A 27,442-nucleotide genomic window follows, 5' to 3' on the forward strand; every position below is an offset into this window, starting at 1 on the left:
TCCATCTATCTATTTATTTATTTGAATTAGGAAAGTGCATATTAAACAATATTTAAGCAGCTGCTTTAACATAAATATGCCAGAGAAAGCACAGAAGCTAAATTTCATGCGTTGTCCTTAAGTAGGATAAAAGGTTCAACATTACATTTACAAATATTTACAAAGGTTATTTAGAACAAAAAGCGAGTCTAAAAAAAAACAAGAAAACAGCATTAACATCAATGTCTGCAGGACTGGATTGTTTTCAGCCATTGTTTAAGAGCTGTTTGGAAGGTAGGATAGTTTTCACAGTTTCTAATCTGCTGTGCAACGTATTCCATAACTATGTTCCTCTGATTGACACCATTGTTTGGCTGAATTTAGTCCTGCGCCTTTAAACATTACAGTCCCCTCGAGTTAAAGCCCCGGTTCCAACATTTGTTTTTTTACCTATAAAATCTAATAAGGGGGGAGGGGCCAGCCCATTCAAAACTTTAAAAACGAGACAGGAATCCATGCACATTTTGTAACTTTCAAAATCCATTATGCCATACCTGGTTAGAATGTCCCAGTGATGTTCACACAGAGGCTTTTTGTCTAAAACTTTCAGGGTTCTCATATAAACAGAGACTTGAGGGGTTTCAAAGTGCTTTCATTTGTCTGGGACCATGTAGACAATAAGTTATATGACTAAAAATCATCGAATGGATGTAAACCTTTGCTGCCTCAGTAGTCAGAGAACACCTTATTTGCTTATAATTTGACAAATTAAATTTTACAATCCTGGATATTTTCTTTACATGATCTTTAAAAGTTAAAATTGAATAGAAGATTACGCCAAGATACTTGATTATTAGAAAACAGACATATTAAGGTACATCTGTAACTATATGCACAATGCCCCCCCCAAACATTTAAACTTATGATCTGACCATCTACTGGATGACTAATAAAATAAAAAAACATGAGTAAAACCAATCCAGCAACACTGACTTTCTCACAAACAGGAACTATGACCAAAACGACCAACACCACTACTGATGAGAGAGCCTGAAACTCCAGGAGCATGAACCTCAAGCAAACCTATGCATTAATGTTATTGCTGCATGTGCCGTGCATTATGCAATTCCAACTGAAAACTGCAGCAAAAAAAGTATTTTTCTCCCTAAATTGTATCAAAGTATCTAAGCCCAGGCAGATAAAAGCCCCTATTTTCTCCATTTGGTGAGAATGATGGGTTCTGCAGGTCATGGACTCTTAAGTTAAACTCTGGTAGATCTTGTTCTGTAAAATGGTCAGAAGAAAAAGACAGTGACCTACACTCCAGTCGATGTAGGTTAATGCTTAACCTACATCTCAAGAATAAGATATGCAGTTTTTTAGGACAGAATTATAAATACTTTATTAAGGACAAAGAAGCTGGAAATTTAAGAGACCATAAATATAAGCCATCGGCTTTCATAAAGGAAAAAGTATATCTAAAAAAAAAAAGGCCTTAATTATACTTTTCTAACACTTTAAACACATCCTCTTCACAACCAGTGACACCTCCAGTCATGTGACCAACACCTTAGACTAATTGGCAAGGGAGATGAACAGCTTAATTTGAAAGAGACCCAAATAACCCGCGGGAGGACTAGCTTACACACACACGCACACACTAACACAAACAAACAAACACACCCACACATCACGGTTTAAAAAAGGTGAGTTTGAACCCTGAAGCCTCCACTCAGTGAGAAGCAATGAAGCAGATCAGACATGCAACGTCAGCAGCAACTGTAACCGCTTCTTCTTAAGCGCATGGGATTTGTTTTGCTTGCACGCATGTTTACGGCAGGACTTTCTCCCTTTAAGACTGGAGAAAAAGCATGCAATCTTCCTGCTTTGCGTCTTTAGGGGTTGACTGACCGACTAAATTCCACTTTAATCCTCAAATTACAAAGAGGTTTTGTTCCGTTAGCAAACCCTTTTTGTGTATACTCTGTTTTTAATCCCTACATTTAAATAAATAGTTGTAAGAAAGGGACAATAATCTACTAAGTGAATATCAATATCAAACTGTTCGTATACTCTATTGTTCAAGTCTTTATAGACTTTTTCCAAGTTTTTTTTTTTTTTTTTAAGAAATAAAAATACCCTGCAGCTCTTTAGCGGTGCTTTTCCCCTCCAATTATCCTCATGAATCTAAGACACAAAAGTATTTTCTTTATCCGTCACACAGCTACAACATCTCACTCAGTATTCTCTTTTTTCTGACTGCAGTAGAGTGAGAATTCTGCATTATGTAATCTCAGAACACTGTGCCAAAATTAGCACCATATGGAGGTAATTTAATTCGTATCATTCTTATAATGGCTTCATTTTGTTTTTCTCAGCTCATTTTTGGCAGACGTGTCTCCAAAATCTCCACTCAAATACAAACACAAAATTTAAAGTCCCACTCTGATCCTCTTTCTATTTTCAAAGCGTTTATCAGTAGATTTCTGCCTTTTTAGCCAAAATGTAAAGAAACTTGAGTCCTTTTCCTGGACATAGTTTCTGCAGAGTGGCAGGAGTTTACCTACCAGTTTTGATGCAAAGCGACCCCCTTTCCTTCCCCATCGTTGAGTTCTCAAAGCAAGGAGCTAGTGGCCTGCACAGCGTATTTTAAAATGTGATCTTTTTCAAACTGCATTTCTTTTGGCTGCTCCTAATTCACAAAGATTTGAGTAAAGAAAACTCAGAAATGCAATTTTGAGCTTAATTTTTTTATATGCTGTCCATCATCAAAAAACAAATCCTCAAGAACATGTTAAAAACACCTTTTTCATCACAGAGGCTCTCTAAAGGTGAGACAGTAAACTATAAGTAACTTCATGAATGGGAAACATTTCCCATGATTGATAGAAAGCAGTGTCTCAATTCAGGCTAAAAATATTCCTCGTCTTTTTGTTTTTCTGGCAGCGTCTTTTTCAAAGAAAGCATCTTTTTTCTTCATCTGCGTCTGCAGAGTGTGACGAGGCAGATAAGCTTCCATTTTAATCGTTCCTGCTGTCCACACAGGCTTCTCTTATGCTAACAGCTGTCTTTGCCTGAGCTTTAAGCTCACAAACACAAAGCCTGCATTTCCTGTGTACTCAACAGTCATCCTGCATGGACACAACCAGAGCTGTGAAGCTGCTGCTGCTGCTCTGCTCACATGCTTTTTTATAGTTGACACGGTGGAAAAGTTTGGTGAGGGTTTCTTTTGATTACAGAAAGCAGTGTAGGTCACAGATTTTCCTCTATGGTTAAAGACACAGAGCAAGAATCACTGAAGCCTTCATGACCTTTCTGCTGAAAAGGTTTGAAACTTCAACTATCACATTAAGACAAAGGTCAACCTACCTGGTTTCCTCTAAAAAACAGGTAGATCTTACGAAAATGTAAATATGTCTATACATATTTTTTCTAGTATTTTATCCTTGCATGTTCAAAGCCAATGGAATTTATTCAAAGATGACACATTTTTTCTTTTGTTCCATCTGCAGTCAGACTGCACGATTCCCTTGAGGCTGGTGAAAAAGAAGAAAGCTCTTTCCGATGAGAAGCGCTTGATTCTTTGGTTTGAAGTTCTTTTAAATTGTGGAAGCAGGATCAGCTAATCTATGAGTTATAATCACTAGTTTGTATGTTTTTGTCCATGTGAAGAAGCATTCAAGCAATTCCCACCAGAGACAATAACGTAAATCTCAATAGATTAAAGCAAAAATGTTCATTTTTATCCAAGTTTACCAAACATGTTCTTTATTTGATTAGATTTTGACACAAAATGAAAGAAATATGTACTTTTGTACTCCTTATTATATTATATATACAAAATTTAAAAACTAACTGGCTTTCCAGGAAGAAATTGGATTTGTTTTTCAATCTGAGTTATAAAGTTACCCACAGAAAATTTGCTAAATGGAAAAAAGGAGCAAAAGCAATTAGCTCTAAATTCAGAGTAAATGATCCTGCAGAGGTGATAAGACCGACGGATAAAAGAAACATTTGCATTACGAGACGGTACAGAGGACCATCAAGTTTAACAGAGCGGGAGTCAAGTCGACACTTCACACACGAGACGATTTTTTCTTTAGCAAAACGTGACACATCAGGAACCCAGCACTACGTTTCAGACATAGAATAGCAATCATTCTCTTTTTGCAATTGCATCAGAAAAACCCTTCAACATTAATACAACAGATTTTACCATCAGTGGTATAAATGTTTTGTTGGAAAAGAAAAAAAGTAGACATAAGGACTTCATTTCAATCAACTATTACAAAAAAGTTCTTGATAGTTTTATTTTTTTGAAAATGTGCTCAGTCGCAGACCTGTGTTGTTCACGGCTTTGACTGCGATTCCAGACACGTGTGTGGCGTGTTACACAACCTCCGTTCTGCATGTGTTGGTCCCTGTGTGTTTTTCTGTCCGCTGGGTCATGAACTTCATGTGTCTCTGGCTCTGTCAGGTTTTATCTCTGCAGCCTCGTCTTTTTACCTGAGGCCCGACAATGGAAGGTATAGGATAAAACTCATTCTGACTGATGCATGGTATTTATTTTTGCAGATTTACCCAGAGACAGCATTCTTCATCCTGACCTAGTTTTCCAGTCTTTAATTAAAGCTTATCACATCACAGTGCATAGAATTGTTGTGATTGTAGATCCTATATAAGAAGGTAAATAAAAAATCCTTAAAATAAACCATGGATAAATGAAAGGTGGGAAATTTAGAATCTCATTTAAAATCTTCGTATTTTATAAAGGCTATGCATGAAAAGCAAATGCAGATGTGAGAGATGAACTATAGAAACAACTACAGCAAATTCTCAGGGCTGAAATCTAAACTCACCTTCAAAGAAATCTGCACAGACAATCTGTTATTTTCAATGAAAGGTCACATTTTGATTTGGGTTTTTGATCCAACCTTAGAAGAATGAAAAAGAAAAAAAACAAAAGTTTTTGTTGTGTGATCAAGCCTCAGATGTTTTTGGAGTCCACTTTTTTAGTGTTACGTGGTAGATCATGTTATATCAGTTTAGTAAAATTTGCTTTATGATTAAAACTTTTAATGTTTTCTCTAAATGTATGAGAGGTAAAAGTTTGTGACATGGATATTTAAAGATTAACTAATTTTCAAGTCATTTTGAATACACTACTGACCATATTGTTAACATTACAGAAAAAAACAATTTCTTATTTAAATCTGCTAAAATGTTCTTCTGCTGGTTTGCCTGTATTTCTATTTTATATTCTTTCTTCTTTACACTAGTTTTATTTTTTATTCCTACAAAATCATACATTGCACTTTCAAAAATAAGACACAAAGAATGATTCCTTTCTTGTGCAAATGTGTCAGAATGTATAAACCATTAGGTGAGTTTATGAAAAAACGCAAATTTGAATGAGCAAATGAGGAGAAATGGGCTGGAAACACTAGAAAACAAAAAATGTGTGGAAAGAACAATCAAGCAACCATGAAGAGACCAAGCAAAATCAAATCATAAAAGGCACAGTGGACAAAGATGTGATCTTAGCTTAGTATCCATGGTCCTCCTTCACCATTTTACACTTATATCACTTTTAAAAACGTCCCAAATGAAAGGAGGTTCAATTTGATGATGTCACCTTAATGTGCCTCCTGTGTGGGAAGCTGCTGATCAGCTATGAGAACCAACCTTCCGTTTCACTGATAGACATTGTGTTACTTATTTTTGAATTGAAAACCATTTAACATAAATAAGTGACATATATGCCAAAAATATTTGTACAGAAATTAAAACCAACAAGGAAACTAAAAGGATTCTGTAGTTCAAGACAGATTTAAATTAATTTTCAGCAAGTTACACCTAATGTGATTCTGTTCAGTCATCAGATTGGAGGGCTCTGTGGAGTGAAAGCCTCTGCACTGCATTTAGCCTGCTGCACTGTACCACACCCTGCTGTCTTATTGGGGAAAAATGGTGAACAAAATAAACGCACCTGCAGGTTACACTGAAAAAAAAAGACTGCAAGAAATAAAAAAGCAATTTATAGTTGGAGTCGGAAAAATAAATGAACCTCGGCTTCTCCTATGAAAACATATTTAAAAAGATCATTTAAAACCAGTAGGTTTTTAGCCAATTTAAGCTTATTCTACTTCATATTACTTCTAATTATTATAGTTATAAGGGTTTTTACCTCACCCAGGATTATATTCTATTATTATACACCTTACAAGGGTAAATTGAGGAGCCACTGCAGTTTGGAGTAATGAATAACTTAATTCTGCTGCCTCATCGCTTTCACAGAACTGCATTTTTTGCTTGCTCACCTTCAGTGTTGGTTAAAGCTGCTGTTACTGGAGTTTACAGGCAGAAAGCTGCAATTCCCTCTAAGTGGAATTCACTCCAAATCTAGTGGGATGCTGTGCACCATCACAGTCTCTTTGTAGTTAAGCAGCCGGTCTCTTTTCTGCATTGAAAAGTGACACAACACTTAAAAAAAAGAAAACTAGAACATGTTCACAGGCCAGACAAGGGAAAACAATGGCACAATGATGCAGTTTTAATAATCTTTTTTTTCGGATGAGTTTGTCCAACTTCACTGCAGAGCTCTCCTGTCTCCCCCTCAGAAAGTGTTATTAGAATAATCTATCATAGGAGCTCTGTGTTTACAGACTGGCTTCCTCCTATCCACACAGAGCCCAGACTCAACTGCCAAAACGAAGCGGTCTGAGTGCTCGTGGCTGGTCACAGAACAATATATCACTGCTGATGAGAGGACCTGTTCTCAAAGGAAGAGCTGCAGTCTTTTATGGAGACTTATTTTGATTACTCAGCACAGTCAATCCTCTGTTGGACCAAAGTCGGTATTAGAGATGATACAAGTGCAGCCAGCAGCATCATGACTCCTCGATACTTAATGCCAAAATCTGACAGTGTTATTTACCCACAACCACTTTGTTGCTAAAACTAACTTCTTTTTTTCTACAATGATGCCAACAATAATAAAGGTCATAAAGTTAATTATCTCATCAAGCGTTGGCTGGGTGTCTCCTCTGGGACACATTTGGCTGTGGTGGGCTTGGCTTGTCTCATTTCAACATACGCTTTCGCACACATAACATTTACATCACAGTGACGTCTTGCAACAAGTGAAATCAGCGTCAGGATATTATTTAATCATATTGAGCAAAGAAGAATATAATCGATGCTAAAAGAAAAAAACATGGTTTCTCTATAAGGATTCAAGGAGTATTTATAGCCATTTTCAGTGAACAGAGCAGTTTCACAGAATAGGAATTTGCTGCGGTGCTAATGTGCGACATAAAACACTATAAGACAATAAAACTAAAGAAGAAAAAACCTGATGAGGCAAGTATTTTCAACTGAAATATACAATATTTCAGTTTGAAAGAAGCTGAAAATGGTCATGGTTCCTTTAACCATCACACTATATATACATATATATATATATATATATATATATATATATATATATATATATAGCGAATATAGCGAACATGCTATATCGAAGGAAAGTACATGAAACGCGGTCTATGCCAGTTTACAGACTTTTCATTGAAAGTGGCTTTAAATGCATGTTTTAGTGTGAACACAGCCTTAAAGTCCATGTCAGCAGTGGAACATTAAAAACCTGCTAAAACATAATTATCTGCAATAAAACAACCTGCCTTTGTTTACGTTATTGGGGAAAACTGACAATATTACTATTTTTATTTTGAACTGCTGTGTCAGGGTAAACACATGTTATTAATCTCTAGTTAGAAAAAAGAACATCTAAAAATCTTGTAATTACAGAATTGATTAACTGCAGAATAAATTTAGGGAAGACACAGGGTTGTTTAGCAGATAAAGAAAGAACTTTTTTTTTTAGAACAACAGAAAAAAGTCACTTTTTGAACTTTTTTTTATGTTATATTCTTGTTTAAGTAAGTCAGAGTTAACAGGAAAAGAAAACAAGACAGTTTCATCAAAAATGAGTTGACCTCAATATTGAATTGTCACCCAGCTTGTGACCCCCTCTAATAGAATCCAGATGATAGTAAATACACAAAAGAGTCGGATGCTGCAGTATCAGCCCATCTCAGGGATACAAGCACACTTCTGACATCGCCAAGCGCCCTTTTCGTGTCTTCTTTTCTATTTCTATCTCCTCATCTACTTCACTTTTGTTCTTTGTCCTCGGATCTCTCTGACTGTTATGAGAAGTGACTGTCTATCAGACTCTGGGCAATTCCATTACGAGACCCCTTTATTGAAACTGCATTCACTCTCACCGCACTGAGACACAAACCGTCACAGAGAGAACACAGCCACTCGTCTGTGCACATGCGTCCGCGTTTGTACGGAGGGAATCTCACCGTAATAAGGTTGATTTCACATGGATGCATGCTCAGCAGGCAATCACCCAGGTTTAACCACAGAAATGCAGACAAAAACAAACGAAAGCACAATCTATTACACACCCTGGTCAAACCCCGTTTCTCTTCTATTTGTTCTCAATAAAGTGAATCTCAGCGAATATGGCAGTCGTGCCCCAGGCAGAGGGAGGTGCGTCTTGGGAGCCCACTGCAGAGAGCGTCGTTGCCAACCCACTGCACCAGCCCTCATGACATTGTTGCTATGCACTATTCACCAAAGCAGCAAAAGGCTCTTGAGTTAATAGGAGTTTTGTACCTGTTTATTTACTGCCATTGCCATTCAAAAGCAGTCCACCTTTTAAACATAAAGAAATTGGTAAATGATCCTCAAATTGTCTGAAAGGGAAGTAGCAGAATATAGCTTTTTCCTTGCGTGTCAATTGTGGACCATCCTGGGTGAGTCCCTATTAGTCTAGCAGTTTCTCAAAGGGAGGAAAGTATTTTCATGTCGATCTCAGTCAGGACTATAAATTTTCCCTTAGACATGGATGTGTTTGTGTGTATGTTTGATTGTGTTGTCTTGCGACAGACTGACGACCTGCTGATGGTGTACCCTACCCTTGCCCAACAGTGGCTGGGTTGCCTCCAGCAACCCCTGACCCTGGAAGGGATTCATCAGAAAATGGATAGATGGCAGGATAGATCCAGAGACCTGGCACTGTAAAGGTTTTTACTTTGAAGTGTGTTCTCAGATAACGCCTTTGTCACGTCATACGTATGGGGGGTGACCTGTATGGGTACTGTGGGTTTATTGGTTGTCTGGGTTTGTGGAAGATTGTAGAGAGGAGCAGCCACATCCTAAGGGGAGCGTAGGTGTGTCTTGCAGTTCCCTTGAAGGTTGTGCGGCCACCTTAAGGGACATTAGGAAAATGGAACATGCCATTGCCATGCATGTGTTAGGTATTTGCAGGAATAATACAAGTTACACTTACTTATGACATAACAGTGATGCTGTCATACGGGGACGTTATTCTCCACTCTAGTCGTTAATAAGGTGCGACTACTGGGTGTGCATGTGATATGCAAGTCCCCTAACTCTGTAATATCCTAATTTTAAAAAGTCAGGTTGCAGGCGCGCAATGGTCACGCACTTATCACGTGAACAGCACTAACTAGCTCCTTGCGCAGGTTTCGGGGAGTTTCAGAAAATTAAAAATCTGTACACCTTTGTCTCACCTACCTTTACCTGCCCTTATGTGTTATACAAGCAGGGCTCTAAATGAACCTTTTTGGTTACTAGCCGGGGTGGCCGGTAGCATCCAAAGTCTACCAGCAAAATTAGATTTCTCTGGAAAAATAATCTAAGTTATGTATTTGAGAGCAAAATCGTTCTGTCCTTTATTTTGTGTGTTGAATCTGTAAGCTTAGTCATTGCAAAGAATTGCAATGATGTTGAACAACAAGTAAGTGTGTGATTTTGTTGGCTGAGGTCAATGTGAGCTAATACTAGAAACTACCAGCAGACCTGAATGCAGCAGGAGTGCAGAAATTTCACGTGGCCCCTGAATGCACCCCCTTAAATCTGTGCAATAAAATCAGACTTGAATGTTCTAACCGACTATGGGATGGACGTTTGTGGTAGCCACATTTGGGGGGAGCAGCAGACACTTAAACATCACGGTTGTGAGTTTGATTGTTCATTGTTCACCCCTCAGAGCAGTTGTGACTAAGGCTTTAAGTCTTCCTGTTGCAGTTAAAATACAGATAGCTACACCAGGACTCCACCAGAATTGACTCTGAGCAGTACAGCATGCTACAGTAAGGTGTGCATTTTTTATTGTACTACTTTAAATTCTGGAAAACATCAGTTCCAGGAGTTGAACCTCTTCATGTTTTTTTTTTTTTTAATCTTTTCAAGCATGCAGACATCCTGCCTGTTGGTGTGGTGATGCTAAAGAAGTCTTCATTCAAGAACTTGAAGTTTTCTTTTGACTTTTTCTTAGAATTTCAAAGTTGGATTGCATGAGTAGCTCCTGCACACTGGAAGTTGGACACAGTATTGGGTTGTCTCACATCGACATTGTGACAGATTATTAAACACAACTTAGAGAAAACTTTGCACTTAAATAATTTTAGCCAGTTAATGAGAAATTTTAAATAAAATATACATATCTAAATCTGTGTGACAATTGCTCATCCAGCTGAATAATTTATGAATGGAGGCTTGTACATGCAAACTTGTTTCCTCCATTATACAGCATCACCACTGTGCTAGCTGACAAAAGGATAGTCACTTTTTTCATTCAGGAAAAAAAATTAAAAATGAAAAAGACATTGAATATAGACCAATTATTACCAGTGATTTGTTGGTTTGTCAAAAAAAAATGCAAAATGTTTCTCATCCACTGTGGCTGGGAGAACTCAAATTTAGAAAAGTGTCAGTAAGTAAGACTCTGCAGCCAATGCAGCAAATTATAGAATAAGAAGATATAAAATAATTCAGATGAGAACCTCCTCTTCTTCTTTTTAAAGTTGTGTCATTCAGATGACAGTCAAATTCATTTAAGTGCTTTTACTGTGATTGCCTGATCAGCAGAGTGCAAGACTATCCAACAAAGAAGGACCCAATGGAAAGATTTGAAAAGGGTCTTTTTCTCTCAAGAGGTCCTTCAAACATGTCAATACAACCTGAACCTCTGCCTCCTACAGAGTCTCCTTAACCGTCCCTCATGGTCATGAAGAAGGGGCATCTTCATCTCCAAACTCTGGAGTGAGTCATCACGGACATAGAAAGGACTTAAAAAAGAAAAAAAATCCATAAAGGGAAAGAAGGAGCACATGAGAAAAGAAAGAACAAAAAGAAGAAGATGACAGGTGACTGTTGAAAGTCCTGGGAGGCAGAAGAGGGATGCTAAGAAGAGCTGTGGAGGACAGATGAAGGGTGGATTGAATAAACTGAAGAAAAACAAGGAAAACAGATATTATCTTAGATAAAAGGCAGTAAAGGACAAGTGTGAGCTGAGGAAGGTGGGTGCAGCATGGACATTTTTATGCGCTTGACTTCTCAGGGGTTGTCCCAACTGCCCTTACGGGTGCTAACTGTGGGCAAAAATGGCCAAATCACACAGGTGGCCAACGGAAAATTATAAGATCATAAACCACTCATAGAGAAAACATGTTCATTCCCAGTTTGTTTTTTTACAGGCATGTTGCAGGCGACAGGTCGTAGTCAACGCTTATACAACACATTAGGGTGAAGTTGGCCAGACGCAGGCTTGTGGGACGGATTTTTCATAAGGAAATTAGACAGAGTGTAGTTTGTGTGGACATCCTACTGTGTCATATGCACTTACATATCACGTGCACACTCCGCGCATTCACCCATGATCAGTAAGGAACCAGCACTCACTAATGTCTAGAGTGTGCGTACGACAGCATCACCCATATGGCATAAGTACGTTTAACTTCCATCATTCCTATGAATACTTCACAATACACTTACTTACCACACGCACATCAATGGCCGGACAAGCCTTAAGAGAATTCCAAGACTCATCTGCGTTCACCTTAAGACGCAGCCGATCCACTCTACGACCCTCTACGGACCCAGACAACCCAAAAACTCACAACCCCCCCATATATGACATATGACTAAGACTTAAACAGTGGATGAAAAAGGAGTAAATTAGAATAAAAAGCAGATGCTTGTACAGAGTTTGTATGTCTCAATGAAGACAACCCACTGAAAACCTTTTTTTTTTTTAATCTTTCTGTGAATAATCAAAGCAGAATCAAGCCTCGCTTTTGTTTCCGTCAACACACATACTCTCCGTCTGTCTGTCTGTACACACATGCTTAGGCATCCATAACAACCTCTGCCTTTTGGTGCAGGATCCCCACAGGGAAACATGGATGCCAGAGCTTTTATGAGGGCATAATATCCTACCTCGGTTGCACATCTTCCCCCACCCCTGTAAGTGTTTGAGCCAGGGGAAGGGCCAGTGGATGGACAGTTCTGAGCCTGCAACATGACAGCGGAGCAATGTGAAATGACAGGCTAGAAAGAGCGGAGTAGGAGAGCAGGGAGACCCCTTCTCTAGAAACAGGATAGTCCCCATCCCCTGTGAGGAAAAGGCCGTCTTTCATCATGTTTAAATTACAAAATGAAAAAGGTTTAGTTTTGAAATATCTTAATTGAACAGAACACTTGGAACTAAATCCTTAAATACTTAAAAAAAAGATATTTTAGACAAATCAGCTAATTGCTGTTATTTTTTTGAGTGAGAAAATATTTTTGTGTTCGTTTATAGTGGGTTTTTATGAATGAAAATGTTATAGTTTACAACAAAACGTTAAATTATTGCAGTTAAGCTGGTGAATGATAAAAGGCAAATCAGAACCAAAAAAATAAAAAGGGAACATCCTAAAAAAATATATATGAAATGAGTAAAAGTACATTATTTTTTTGGGGTACATATCACACTTATTTTTTTACCTGGAGGGTATTAAAAATCATACTCCGTTCAAGTTGCTGTAGGTTTTCCTTATATTCTAGTATTTTGTAAATTTGAGTCTAAATACTGACTTTGGACTTTCCCAGGATGCTGATTCATTTAAAGCATACAATTTCCTGATTTTATCCTGTAATCTTCAGAGGCAAAGTGCAGGTAACATGTTTTCAGAGTGATGGAAAGGGTGGTGTGGTAGCGGTTTTACCGTTTGTTCCGGTCAGAAGCTGCAGAAAGTAACTGTGGAGTAAAGGATACATTCGTACACCGCCTGATCTCGAACCGATGGCCAAGATCTTCTGCACCGGGTCAAAGGCCAAAGCTGTGGGCTGGTAAGGGAAGCCATGACGTACAGTCTGTAAGGAGAAAAAAATAAAACTCAAGTTAGAAATAAAATAATAAAAATATATAAAAAGAATGTTTTACTTGATGAAAATCTTATATAATTCAGATGGTGTGTTTCTGTTCTGTGAAGATGCATAAAGCATTGCAACAGCATTTAGGACTGAAAGTAAGAGAATTCCTTTAAGACACATGTCAGGTCTGACAGGGCAAACAACAGTCTGATACTCCCACTCTGACAGCGCTGCATGCTCTGCAGCTGTCTGCCATTAGTCATGTTAATTATCCCAGTGGAACGTCACTTACAGTAGTGTGCTGTGTGTGCAGAAGTGAGTGCATGTATCTTGGTGGGGGGTGGTACAGTAGAGACAAAGACATCGTCGCTGATGGATGAAAACCTTTTACTAAGGATTTTTTGGTGCACTTTCTGCAACACACCTGCAATATTTTGTTCATGAATGCAACATTTAATGACAAAAGCAAAACACAAATTCAGTATTTGGAAATGTGTTAACCTGTACATGGTTGATTTCTCCTCTAGTCTAGACACTGGCTTAAATCACCTTTAATGAGACCTTCGTTTTAAGATAAGAAATAAGATAAGATAGGACTTTATTGATCCCCGGAGGGAAATTCGGTTGTCACAGCAGCCAAAAACAAGAAATATAGCAGTTGGAAAAGTACGAAGTCCGCTGATGCCAAGACTGCAGCCCTCTTCAGCCTTAGACTAAAATGCTACAAAATGCGTTGCTTCCAGAGGCAAATGTTCCGGTAATTAAAAAGTCCAAAGATTACAGTAACAGGGAATCAGAATGGTTTTATTGTTACTGTCCACATAAAAAGCTGAGCATGTGTCCACACTATGTTGATGACAATAAGAAAGAATCTATGTTTTATTGAAGTGAAATTTTATTTAAAAATTGTCATTTGTATTGTTTATATCTGACTCTCTGCATTTATATGAACAACAAATGGCAATCGTCCATTTTCTTGTTTCGATTTATATAAATGGGGTCTAAACTTTTTCAGGTCATGGACCATTTAGATTTTCACACATTAATCCAAACGGGGCCAAAGTTTGCGTTTCATATTTTTAATCATCCGGTTTCTAAAATACAACAGGGTTTTAGGGCTTCCAAAATAAAAATAAAAAATAACAGTAATGTTACAAGATTTAAAGACGTAAATTTAGGACTTTTTCTTCGTAAATTTAAGAGTCGAATCGAGCACACAGTGCAGCACGTGAACTAGCAGCAGAGCTAAAACTGTGCACACAAAAAGACTAAACGTAGTTGAACAGGTGGGCTGAATGTTTATCGATAATGTTACAAAAGTTTTGAAGCTCTTTTGTTTAATTTACTATTTATTCATGTTTTGTTTATTGATTGGTGGCTTGCAGGATCTCTGAAGCCCGTTGATGAACCCATCAGTGTCCACTTCAGGCGCTTCCGACTTTCAAGTTGTGATGCATTAAAACATAGCAGTTTTATTGACCGGTTGGTTTTTCAGGATGAAAAATGTAGTTGCCCCGGCTTTTATTCCAAAAATGTGACAGCTGGGTCGTCGCTTATTAGTGACAGGTGTTTGTTCCATCACAGACAGAACGGTGATGGCTAATGGGTTCATTTTGCACTGAGATTCGGTCAGGGAATGTAGACAGCACCACCAGATAAAAATTTTAGGATTTTTTGAAATGATGAGAACATTTATTATGTTCTGGTTAGCACTGGCCGCTAATTTTTCCTTTCTCTCTTTGAAGCGTCATAAATCTCCGCTTCAAAGAGCGGCGTCTAAAGTAACGATCAGCAGTTAGACCTGGAGACTGGTGTCTATTAGAGACCGGCCACTGTTGGATGATATATGGTAATCTAAAAAGCTGCAAACATGGATTTTAGCCTTGACATCAGTGGTCCCTAACACCCAGGCTGCAGACAGAAAAAAAAGCATAAATTAACTTTGATTATTTCTGTTTTGTTATTTTCTGTTATATTTTGCAAAACTACCGGATTATGTTCACCTCATTTGACTGCCTTGACACGTCATGTGACTTTTAGCAGCTGCTCGGATCGCAAAGTTAGTTGCTCAGTGGTTACAAGGTGATGAAAACCCAACAATAAAACGTCTATGGAAAGTTTTCTGGGAGAAAAGAGTCAATGAAGGTACCGAAGAAGAGGCTTGGACTTCAAAGAAAAATAAAGCTGCTTTTTACAGACAAAACCAGAAGTCTTCCTCGACGTAAACATTTACTGAGACAGTTGATCTCACGTGTCAGAGGCTGCTCGCTCTGCCTAATATGACGTTTGAATGTTTCACACACAAAGATAATAGATAGACAAGGGTTGTGTCGTTTTATTTTGCTCTTTAATGCATCACAACTTGAAAGTCCGAAGCGCCTGAAGTTTTCAGTGTTGGTAGGAAATATTTTATTTGGGAAAATAGACAGAAAACATACAAAAACATATCATTTATTGTCAGACACCACAGCAACATCATAAAGTGAGATGTGCTGCATGTGTAGATTATGTCCACCTACGTATTATAAAGTGCATAACTTCATGACATTGTTACTGTTCTGCACGCTTGGCCTAAACGGTAATATTGCCCACGCATTGCATCAGACATGTCTGAGCAGGTCATGGTTAAAAAAAAACAGACTCAAAATTCTGGGGTAAAGTGTCATCAGTATGAGAAATATAGCATTATATCATGCTTTCAATTGTTCATATCCAATCATCAAATGATCAGACCAATTTGAACAATGAGATGAAATGGATTGAGCACTTCTGTTGATGACATGTTGTGACACGCAGCCGTTAAATTCCTTCATTCAGAACCATTTAGTCAACGCTTTTGATTGCCTTTGACTCTCCATTGCGTCTATAATCCTTGGAACCTCATTCTATGTCAACAGTAGCAGTTTAAAAGACTTCAGCATCTGCTGTCTATATATATATATATATATACTGTATATGTCTGTGTGTGTGTGTGTGTGTTGTATTCCAGAACTGTGCACACATCTTGCTTTCTTTGACAATACTGAATAATCATGAGGGTTTCCACATTTGCACAGACTTGATTTCCACTTTAAATTATCAATGGATGCAGACATGTTCTTGCTTTCTAATTTGCATTTAGAAAATAGTGTTTGAACCGCCACTAGGGTAATTGCAATTAAAGGTACAGCAGGGATATGAAGCTTTATCAATTATGAAACTGACTGATTAATAAAGTCAAAAAAAAGAACAACATTTCTTTTTTTTGTTCTAATTTTGAGACACAATCTAAATAGAAGCTGCAACTTGAATAAAAAAAACGGGGGTCATCATTTGCCTTTTTTAAAGCTAGGAACAACAGATTTTGGAAGTAAAAATAAAACAAAATACTTGAGCAATCAACCTGAAGTTGCACAAGAAATTAGATAACCAAAATATCCTTAAACAATTTACTGTAGAGCATCTACTTTTGGACCTCCTCCCATTCTAAGACAGAATTTATATCAAAGATGATATTAAGTTAAGTTAATAACATTTAATCCTATTTCCTATCAAGTTCAACACTGCCAGATCGTTGTATTGGCAATAACTGCTAAAGGGGGAGGAAACAACAACTGGGAAGAGATTTTATAGACTTTCCAAGGAGATCCTTAAAGATGAGAAAACTGTACATCAGCAATTTAAAGAGCAGAGCCCAAAGAATGACCACTGGTGACTGTCTATGAAGACTCTCATTCATCCAGGTTGGTTCCATTGTAGTAGGTTTAAGGGATGTCATCTGGACTTGGTTTTAAAGTTGGAAGACGTTTCACCTCTTATCCAAGAGGCTTTGTCAATTCTGAAATAGCTGGTCTAAGAGCTGGTATATATGCGCTCATTGGGGGAGGAGTTAGACCTGAAACTGGAGGTGTTGTCCACTTAGCCTATGTGGTTTCGGGTCGTTAATAGTCCTTTGTCCTCAGCTGGGGGTTGGGGAGTCAGTGACTCCCTCTCCAAAATGGTCGTCTCTTTCAGCGGTTAACGACTCAGGTGGAACTGGTTTGGTTTGTTTAGGTTTCAAAACACTGCCGTAGATGGATGGAAGAATAAACCTGAGACCACCATTCTTATTAAGAGAAGGTTTATCCTTCTTGACAAAGATGGCTTCTTTCACTCCTCGCTCAAACCATCCTTTCTCTCTGGCTAGAATTTGGACTTCACTGTCCTTGAAAGAGTGGTTTGTGGCCTTCAGGTGGAGATGTACTGCAGACTCAGGTCCACTTGGGTTGGCTCTGCGATGTTGGTAAAGCCGCTTGTGTAGCGGTTGTTTGGTTTCTCCTATATACTGTTCATTGCAGTTCTCTTTGCAGTGGATAGAGTACACAACATTACTCTGTTTGTAGCTGGGAATTTTGTCCTTTGGATGAACCAGTTTCTGTCTGAGGGTATTGACTGGTTTGAGATGAACTGGGATGTTATGTTGTTTGAAAATCCTTTTAAGTTTTTCAGACAGGCCTGAGATATATGGAATTGAAATACTGTTCCGTTTCGGCTCTTGTTCCTTCTTGTCTTGTTTTCCTGTATGTTGGGATCTGGTGAATGCCCACTTGGGATATCCACAGGTTCGGAGGGCTTGGTGGATATGTTGCTCTTCCTTCTTCTTTCCGTCAGAGCTTGTGGGGACCTCCTGGGCTCTGTGTTGTAATGTCCTGATGACGCCTAGTTTGTGCTGTAAAGGGTGCTTTGAGTCAAATAACATGTACTGATCTGTGTGAGTAGGCTTTCTGTACACTTCAACCTGGAGCTGTCTGTCCTCTCCAATGATCACAGCACAGTCTAGAAAGGCTAGGGTGTTGTCCTTTGTGTCTTCCCTGGTGAACTTGATGCTCTTGTCTACTGCGTTGATATGATCTGTGAAAGTCTCCACTTCCTGGCTTTTGATCTTGACCCAAGTGTCGTCCACATATCTGAACCAGTGGCTTGGAGTTGTACCTGGGAAGGAGTCCAGGGCTCTTCTCTCAACTTCTTCCATGTACAAGTTGGCCACAATGGGTGAGATTGGAGAGCCCATAGCACAGCCGTGTCTCTGCCTGTAGAAGTTTCCCCTGAATTGGAAATATGTGGAGTTGAGGCACACTTCCAGCAGTTCGCAGATGTGGTCTGGTGTCAGATATGTTCTGTCTTGTAGCTGAGAATCCTGTAGTAATCTCTTCCTCACTGAAATCACTGCCTCTGTGGTGGGAATGCAGGTGAAGAGGGAAGTTACGTCGTAAGACACCATCGTCTCGTCAGAATCCAGCTGAAGATGTTTGACTTTGTTTGCAAAATCTTGTGAATTCTTAACATGATGCTCTGTGTTGCCAACTAGAGGGGCCACAATAGTAGCCCCTCAACAGGGAGAATAGAGGAAACCACACTAAGGCAGGGATTGATAGAGAGAGGTGGATTAAGAATATTTCCGACCGTGAGCTGACCCAAACAGAGAAAGAGGTATTATCCAAGGGGCTGAATTTCTCGGTTACACCAAATCATATCCCCGTGGTAGACCTCATCACAGCTACAGAAACGGCCATAAAGGGGAACAATCTGACTGGATCTCAAGCTGAAGAATTACGACTCAAAATTTCGGCGGCACTGTCCAGCGCCAAACCACCACCTTCCAATCTTTCCTCAGATGAAAGAAAGGCCTTGACAGCCCTGGAGAAGGACCACAGTATCAACATTTTACCAGCGGATAAAGGGAGATGCACTGTGATCCTGAATGCGGCGGACTATGAAGCCGAAGTTACCAACCTACTCAGCGACACCACCACATATGAAGCTCTTAGAAGAGACCCAACCAGCGGCTACAAGAAAAAGGTTATAGACTGCCTACAAAGACTGGAGAGAGATCAAGTCATCGACAAGCCTCTTTATTACAGACTGTACCCGGGTAATACCACTCCATGCATTTATGGCCTCCCAAAAATCCACAAGGAAGGAATACCACTGAGACCCATTGTCAGCAACATTGACTCAATAACTTACAACATGGCTAAACACCTGGCTACTATTTTGGCCCCTCTAGTTGGCAACACAGAGCATCATGTTAAGAATTCACAAGATTTTGCAAACAAAGTCAAACATCTTCAGCTGGATTCTGACGAGACGATGGTGTCTTACGACGTAACTTCCCTCTTCACCTGCATTCCCACCACAGAGGCAGTGATTTCAGTGAGGAAGAGATTACTACAGGATTCTCAGCTACAAGACAGAACAAATCTGACACCAGACCACATCTGCGAACTGCTGGAAGTGTGCCTCAACTCCACATATTTCCAATTCAGGGGAAACTTCTACAGGCAGAGACACGGCTGTGCTATGGGCTCTCCAATCTCACCCATTGTGGCCAACTTGTACATGGAAGAAGTTGAGAGAAGAGCCCTGGACTCCTTCCCAGGTACAACTCCAAGCCACTGGTTCAGATATGTGGACGACACTTGGGTCAAGATCAAAAGCCAGGAAGTGGAGACTTTCACAGATCATATCAACGCAGTAGACAAGAACATCAAGTTCACCAGGGAAGACACAAAGGACAACACCCTAGCCTTTCTAGACTGTGCTGTGATCATTGGAGAGGACAGACAGCTCCAGGTTGAAGTGTACAGAAAGCCTACTCACACAGATCAGTACCTGTTATTTGACTCAAAGCACCCTTTACAGCACAAACTAGGCGTCATCAGGACATTACAACACAGAGCCCAGGAGGTCCCCACAAGCTCTGACGGAAAGAAGAAGGAAGAGCAACATATCCACCGAGCCCTCCGAACCTGTGGATATCCCAAGTGGGCATTCACCAGATCCCAACATACAGGAAAACAAGACAAGAAGGAACAAGAGCCGAAACGGAACAGTATTTCAATTCCATATATCTCAGGCCTGTCTGAAAAACTTAAAAGGATTTTCAAACAACATAACATCCCAGTTCATCTCAAACCAGTCAATACCCTCAGACAGAAACTGGTTCATCCAAAGGACAAAATTCCCAGCTACAAACAGAGTAATGTTGTGTACTCTATCCACTGCAAAGAGAACTGCAATGAACAGTATATAGGAGAAACCAAACAACCGCTACACAAGCGGCTTTACCAACATCGCAGAGCCAACCCAAGTGGACCTGAGTCTGCAGTACATCTCCACCTGAAGGCCACAAACCACTCTTTCAAGGACAGTGAAGTCCAAATTCTAGCCAGAGAGAAAGGATGGTTTGAGCGAGGAGTGAAAGAAGCCATCTTTGTCAAGAAGGATAAACCTTCTCTTAATAAGAATGGTGGTCTCAGGTTTATTCTTCCATCCATCTACGGCAGTGTTTTGAAACCTAAACAAACCAAACCAGTTCCACCTGAGTCGTTAACCGCTGAAAGAGACGACCATTTTGGAGAGGGAGTCACTGACTCCCCAACCCCCAGCTGAGGACAAAGGACTATTAACGACCCGAAACCACATAGGCTAAGTGGACAATACCTCCAGTTTCAGGTCTGACTCCTCCCCCAATGAGCGCATATATACCAGCTCTTAGACCAGCTATTTCAGAATTGACAAAGCCTCTTGGATAAGAGGTGAAACGTCTTCCAACTTTAAAACCAAGTCCAGATGACATCCCTTAAACTTACTACACTGGTGACTGTGTTGTTGAAAAGCCAGAACAGAAATTATGTTGTAGAAATCAACAGGTTTTGTCATTTTGGCTAAAAACGCCATAATCAGAATTAAACAGACCTTGGGCAATGCTTGGATCTAAAGATCATTGGTGTCTTTAACTAACGCATTTTGGTTTTGCAGTGTTCGTAAACGCTAATGAAACATGAACATAGGGATCTTGCATGCTGCTGTGTGGTTTCTTAATCCATTCTTCTATTTGTTGAATTCTGAATAAAAACATTCCTAAGTAAGCCATGTCTTTATATAGTATATTTGAGGCCTTGTTTTTTTGTTTTTTAGACGTTTGCCAAATGTCCTGAAATAGTACTAAAAAAACAAACCCGTTTTTGTCATAGTAACATAGTTTAACTTGTACATTTCTAAATATGGCGGCTGCTTCAGCAGCGTTAAGCAGTAAGTTAAGCTAATGACCCATTGGTTGTAAAGCACCTAGATGCGTGAAATTTGTTCTCTGCATTTGACCCCTCCCATGGGGGAGTGGTGAGCAGCAGACAAGAACCATTTGGTGGTTCAACCCCCCAATCCAACCCCTTAATGCTGAGTGTCAAACAGGGAGGCATTAGGTCTTCAGTATGACTCAGCCTGGATTTTAACTCAGGGTGGACACTCTACCACGAACCTTCCAGAGACATGACTGCAGACTCTACAGCTGCCATCACTACCTAAATGGAATGATGATTTAGATGTTAAATGGATAATTGGGGTCGGCACATGCAGGAATGAGGCCCACAGACTGACAGACCTTACATCTGACCCTCATGCCAACTTCACACTGTACAAAGCACTAAAGCCCATCAGAGAGCTGAAACAGGCCGGCTGAAGCTCAGGAGCATGCTCAGTGTCTCACCATCTAGGGTCCAAAAACCAGCTACCATTTTCATATAACAGCATATTTATTAACAGAACATTTGTTTTATACGAGATATATAATTAAAAACAAAGAACAGATAATTGGAATTCTGTAAAAACAGCTTTTTTCACGTGATCTACAACCTAGCCCTTAAAAAACTAAAGGAAGCAGCTCTAGAACAGGTTCAGAAACATGTAAAAAGTGGGTCAAATGCGTTCCATTCCTTGCTAGATACTCCCTTTCTGTTCCGCTACACAACATATTTGTCACAATCATGTGGGTGTGTGCTGTGTCTGTGTGTGCATGTGTGGGGGTTTTGTACCTTGTTTAAAACAAAATAACCATGAGAATGAATCCTTTATTTGTATCCAAGATCATTTTGCAAAACCTGGCGCACACTGTACCACAGTAAAAAATAGAAACTGTAGTGTGGAGTACAATTGTACCATAATAAACTCAAAACCCCATACCTGTAATTACATTTTGGATCTGCAAACAAAATTTGTGCCCCAGAAAAACACATTTTCAAGATTTACCGCTATAAAAATATTGTTTTAAATATTTTGTCTTAGAAAAAAAAGCACAAGTGGAGGAATTTCCAATACATTTTTAAAATATTAATAATTGCCTGTCCAATGTACAAAATATTTATGTTACAGAAATGAAAATAAAAAATGCTAAAAAATAAAAAGAATCCTAATACACAATGCAGCACATTAGGATTATGTTAGAAGAAGCAAATCCGGTATCAGGTATTCTATTCTTATACATTTTTTTTTCATCATTTGTTTTGTTTTGTATGCAATTTTATTTTGCTTTTCTTTTTGTTCCCTTTTGTTACTATGTGAAGGCAAGATAATAAATTACATCTTAATAGCCTGGTTTTTGTTTTTATTAAAAAAAAAATCTGTCCCAGTTAGAATTGCCACATAATCCATTGAGTCAATGGAATTTATTAGAAGGAACATGAGTTAGTTAGTTTTCATGACGGATTTGCAGTTTTTTTGCTGCTTATTTATATTTCCTTAACAATAGGTTGAATACTTTTCTCATGTAAATATGGTTTCCATTAATTAAATGATAGAGCGAATTATTTCAAACTATTTTAGGTTTAACCACGCGGCTTCCTGACAATACAGATTAAAAGAAGAATCAAGGATTTTCAGTAAAACACCTGAGAAAAAGTGCAGAGTATAACATGAAATATTACAATATTAAACTTAAATTTTATACATTTATTTAAATGCATGTTTTATATTACTGCTTGACAGATTTTGAATACTACATCTGCAGGCTTTTATTCAGTTACCTCCAGTTAAAAAAGGATATATGGTAATAATATAAAAACGTTTAGGAAAGCATGTACTTTAGGTGAACCCAGATGTATTTTCCAATTCTAGATGTTAAATAGGCTTCATGTGTCGTTGTGTAAACAATCCTTTAAATGAAGTTTCCAACAGGTGAAACTGATAATCAACACAAACAAAGCGGGATGCCACAAACATATTGAGCCCTTTGCATAAAAATGGATTTGTGAGTAAAAATAACTGTTATTCAGTGTAGAAATTTTAAATCTCTGAATAATGTAAGAAGAACATTCAGGCTAATCTCCGTGTGTCATAGTGTGCAGCGTACAGCAGGAAAGACACAAGAGCGGAGTCACCAGGAGATGAAAATTAAATAAATAAATCTATTATCAAGGGAAAATAAATCTCTGCCAGAGCAGGAAATCCAAAACAGGTTTCCAGACTTAACCTTGCTTCGACAGAAAACAAGACAAATCTGTCATATGTCCTAGTAGAAGAAGAGAAGGCTTGAACACGCTTGAAAAGTGCTGAGAAAGACGATGGCAAAACTGGAGAGACAACTGGAGCTGGTTTGGAAATTTGCAGTAAAAGCTAAATGAAATGAAACGTCTACAATTAACGTGAAACATTTTAACCCTGCATATTTTTAAATTTTTTAGAAAGAAAGAAAAAACAGGGAAAGAATTCATGTCAATGTAAGAAGAAAGTAATTATGTCGTAAGATTTTTGCACTTATGCATAAATTACAGACTTAGTTCACATTAGATTCATTAAATATTCTGATTATGTCCCAAAGTCAAGTAGGGTTTGATTTCATTGAAAATAAGTGATTGCTTTTACATTTTACAGTGGTTGGCGCTCTTGTCTCACAGCAAGAAGGCCCTCGGTTCAAGTCCCAGCTGGGGGACCTGAACCAGAACCCCAATGGGGGACCTGAACCAGAACACCAGTGGGGGACCTGAACCAGAACACCAATGGGGGACCTGAACCAGAACATCAATGGGGGACCTGAACCAGAACACCAGTGGGGGACCTGAACCAGAACACCAATGGGGGACCTGAACCAGAACACCAATGGGGGACCTGAACCAGAACACCAATGCGGGACCTGAACCAGAACCCCAATGGGGGACCTTTCTATGTGGAGTTTGCATGTTCTCCCTGTGGATTTTCTCTGGGGACTCCGGCTTCCTCCCACTGTCCAAAAACATGCTTCATCGGTTAAATCAGGGGTCGGGAACCCATGGCTCGCGAGCCATATATGGCTCTTTTGATGGTCACATGTGGCTCGCAGACAAATCTTTAATTATAGTAATTTTTTTTTCATTAGACCAGTCCTTCTCGGGCGCAATGCCAGAGGCGCGCAGTAGTAGCAGTGCTTAGAGAGAGAAATCTGCGCCAGCGCTATCAGTTACTATTATCTATTATTTCACAGAGTTTGTACCACCCGGAAACCTGTGAATTGACGTGCCTAAAACTGCGCGCTCCCGTCTCTGAGAAAGAGCGCGCAGATGCGGGGACGGGATGTGTGAGGAAGAAAGCAGAGGGTGGGGGTGAGGGGTTGTGGGGACAGGCAGCAGGTGAATCGCGCAGGGATTGTAAAAACGTAAAACCCGCTTCCCGTCACTCACTGCAGCGTGTGAGTGTGTGTCTGGCTCCCCGTCTGCATGTGAGCAGTCTTTGTCACATCTACAGAACATTCAGACCTAAGATCACGTTTAAAGTCTCAACGCCTGAACGAAGCAGAAACTCACCACGTATCAACCAGACTAGACCATCAGCAAAACTACCACGAGAAATACTCATCATTTATTAGCAACAGAATAACAATGTTATTAAAAAGAATCCACAGACTTATTGTACTTTAAAAATGTTGAAATTAAATCAAATGCACACATTCATTTGTATATTTAGTTTTAAACAAATTGTCGCGGACTGAGTTGGGTGGCTGTTGGGCCGCGTTAAAAGTTCTGGAGTTCATTGAACGCGTCAAGCAGAGATCTGATTGGCCCTCAGTTCTGTCGCTCAGCCTGTTGTTAGGTAGTTTGGACCAATGGGGTTCAGCTATGGGCCGAATAAGGGAAAGGGGAGGGCTGCAGCGGGAGCAGGGGAATATAAAGTTGGGAGAAGCGCTCTCGTGTCGGCGGGAGAGATTCAGGAGTTGCTGAATTATTTGTACGGCGTTTGTTGCGGTCTACAGTAATCGGAATAAAGAACTTTAAAAGAGGTTAAGTCTCCGTGCCTCAGTGTGGGGAAGGGACACTACATTATTGTATGGCTCTTTCGAAATTACATTTCAAAATATGTGGCATTTGTGGCTCTCTTGGCCAAAAAGGTTCCCGACCCCTGGGTTAAATGGTTACTTTAAATTGTCCCTATAGGTGTAAATGTGAGTGAGTATGGCATGTGATTTGTGGCCTTGGGACAGACTGTCCAGGATGTCCCCTGCCTTCGCCCACAAGTGACCGGGATAGGCTCCAGCAGCCCGTGACCCCAAAAGGGACAACACGGGTTTAAAATATGAATGAATGATTTTGTATAAAATCAAATTATTAATCCTTCGAGTTTTAGATCCTATTAAAATAAAAAATAAATAAATAAATAAAACAACAGAATACAAAATAGACTGAATGTTTTACTATAATGAGAATAATAATTCCCAATACAATCTCCTAAAAACATTCATCTGACTTACTCCTTTAGCTTTTCAAAAGAAGGAGTTTACAGAAACTTGTTCCTTGAAGCTGCTGGATTGCACTTTGAGGAGGAAAATGAATAAATGCAGTCCTCCGGGTGTTGACATCAGGCTCTCTTTACAACTGGACTTGCCTGTTTCTGGTGGATAGTTGCTGGGATACGGGTTCGCCACCCCATACCTGTAGCGCACACATCTAGGAGCCAAGAAGTGGACGAGAAATTGTAATACAGCTCCCGAAGTACCAGCCTGTTATGTGGCCTGTCCCCAGTCAAGACCAATAAGCCGCCAGAAGCTGCATTTTATTAACTCAGCCCCCCATCTGCCCCCCCCTCCTCTCTCTGCTGTCCACACATATACAACCTTAATGCATCCGAGCCCCATGCTCAGATAACCAGCACACAGATATCTCCTCTCTGTTGTCAAACATCACCGCATGCCACCCAACTGCCTCCCTCTTTCAATGCGCAGAGCTCAGCTGCAGAGCTGGTCTAGACCCCCGCTGCTATAAATAGCACACAGCACCCATGTCTACCACCGCCAGCCAAACGTGCGCTGAAAAGCTGAATCTCCAAACACAGATCAACAAAACCCAATGGAACCTGCAGTTATTCATCTGTGTGGTGATGCAGGACACATGGCTCTGACTGTACACACTCCATACATACTGCAATCAATGCTGTGTTTCTGTGTGCTGCATAGTTTTACTTCATCTGAACAAAAACAGTATTTAATGGAAAAGGGTTCAGTATCAATCATTTTCCTTGTAAAACCAATAACATCTTTGCAGGGGTGTACGTTTTGCACACTTGCTGTTGTTGTGTCATAATATTAAATAAATAAATAAATCATGTTAAAAACTCTGTGGCTAATTTTCCTTTTAGCTATACAGTTATTGCTGTAGGAAAAGTGAAACCACTTTAAGACAGTTTGGATAAAAACAGTAACAACCTGAAGGTGTTGATTTGGTGTTCCCACTTTTACTATGACCCAGTGATCCATGCAGGGACCGGACACCCTCAGACCTTGACTGTTCACCCCTCCCACACACACGACTGCCATTTAAGCCGAGTGACCACATCAAGAGTCTGGTGCCCACTCAGTTTCATCAGGAGCCCGTCGGATGCTGCGGGTGTTCCAAAGTCCAATGAACTATTGGGCTCAAATATGGGCAAAGCTCAAAGACCTCCGCATCTTAATAATTGGAGATGCGGGTTATGAATGAACACCTTGCCAGCGGCTACGACCAACTTTGAAATGTCAGAAAACCCCTGAACTGCCTGCAAGCCTGTGATGCATGTTGAACAAGCATCCCTGAAGAAATGGAACAATCCAGCATGTGATTCATGTCTGTGATAAACCCTCAAGCATTTTTTAGACACTCATTTTGAACTCTTTAACCAAAATCAACCTTCACTGCTCTTTCAAAATAAATAAATGTAGGAGATAAAGTTTAGATCTGCTGCAGCCATGGTCCAAAGGAAAACCAAAGTCATTTACATGTCTAAACTAATTTAACCCTTTGGGTCTTTTGGATCTTTTTTTTTTTTTTTTTACAGTTGGCTCTACTAGTTTATCCTTAAAACATTTGTGGCAAAACTGAGTGTCCATCTTTTTTTTATGCAATCCCGTTTTTTTTGTTTTTGTACCAATGAATTTATTTATTACACAATAATTTCACAATGAACCTAAAACTGTCCCAAAAAACGTAATTAC

At 39.5% G+C, this 27,442-nt stretch overlaps 1 protein-coding gene across 13 annotated transcripts in view; it reads right to left on the reverse strand.

The window, feature by feature from the left end:
* stxbp5l (syntaxin binding protein 5 like) overlaps positions 1-27,442 on the reverse strand; it is a 160,271-nt gene that overhangs the window by 111,756 nt on the left and 21,073 nt on the right. For all 13 annotated transcript variants that reach the window (XM_023950972.1, XM_023950974.1, XM_023950971.1 and 10 more), the window contains exon 2: positions 13,118-13,215. In XM_023950972.1, coding sequence (XP_023806740.1) covers positions 13,118-13,215 — 98 coding nt within the window. The remainder of the gene's footprint in view (positions 1-13,117; positions 13,216-27,442) is intronic.

This window comes from Oryzias latipes, chromosome 21, assembly GCF_002234675.1.
Source record: "Oryzias latipes chromosome 21, ASM223467v1".
Taxonomy (NCBI): domain Eukaryota; kingdom Metazoa; phylum Chordata; class Actinopteri; order Beloniformes; family Adrianichthyidae; genus Oryzias; species Oryzias latipes.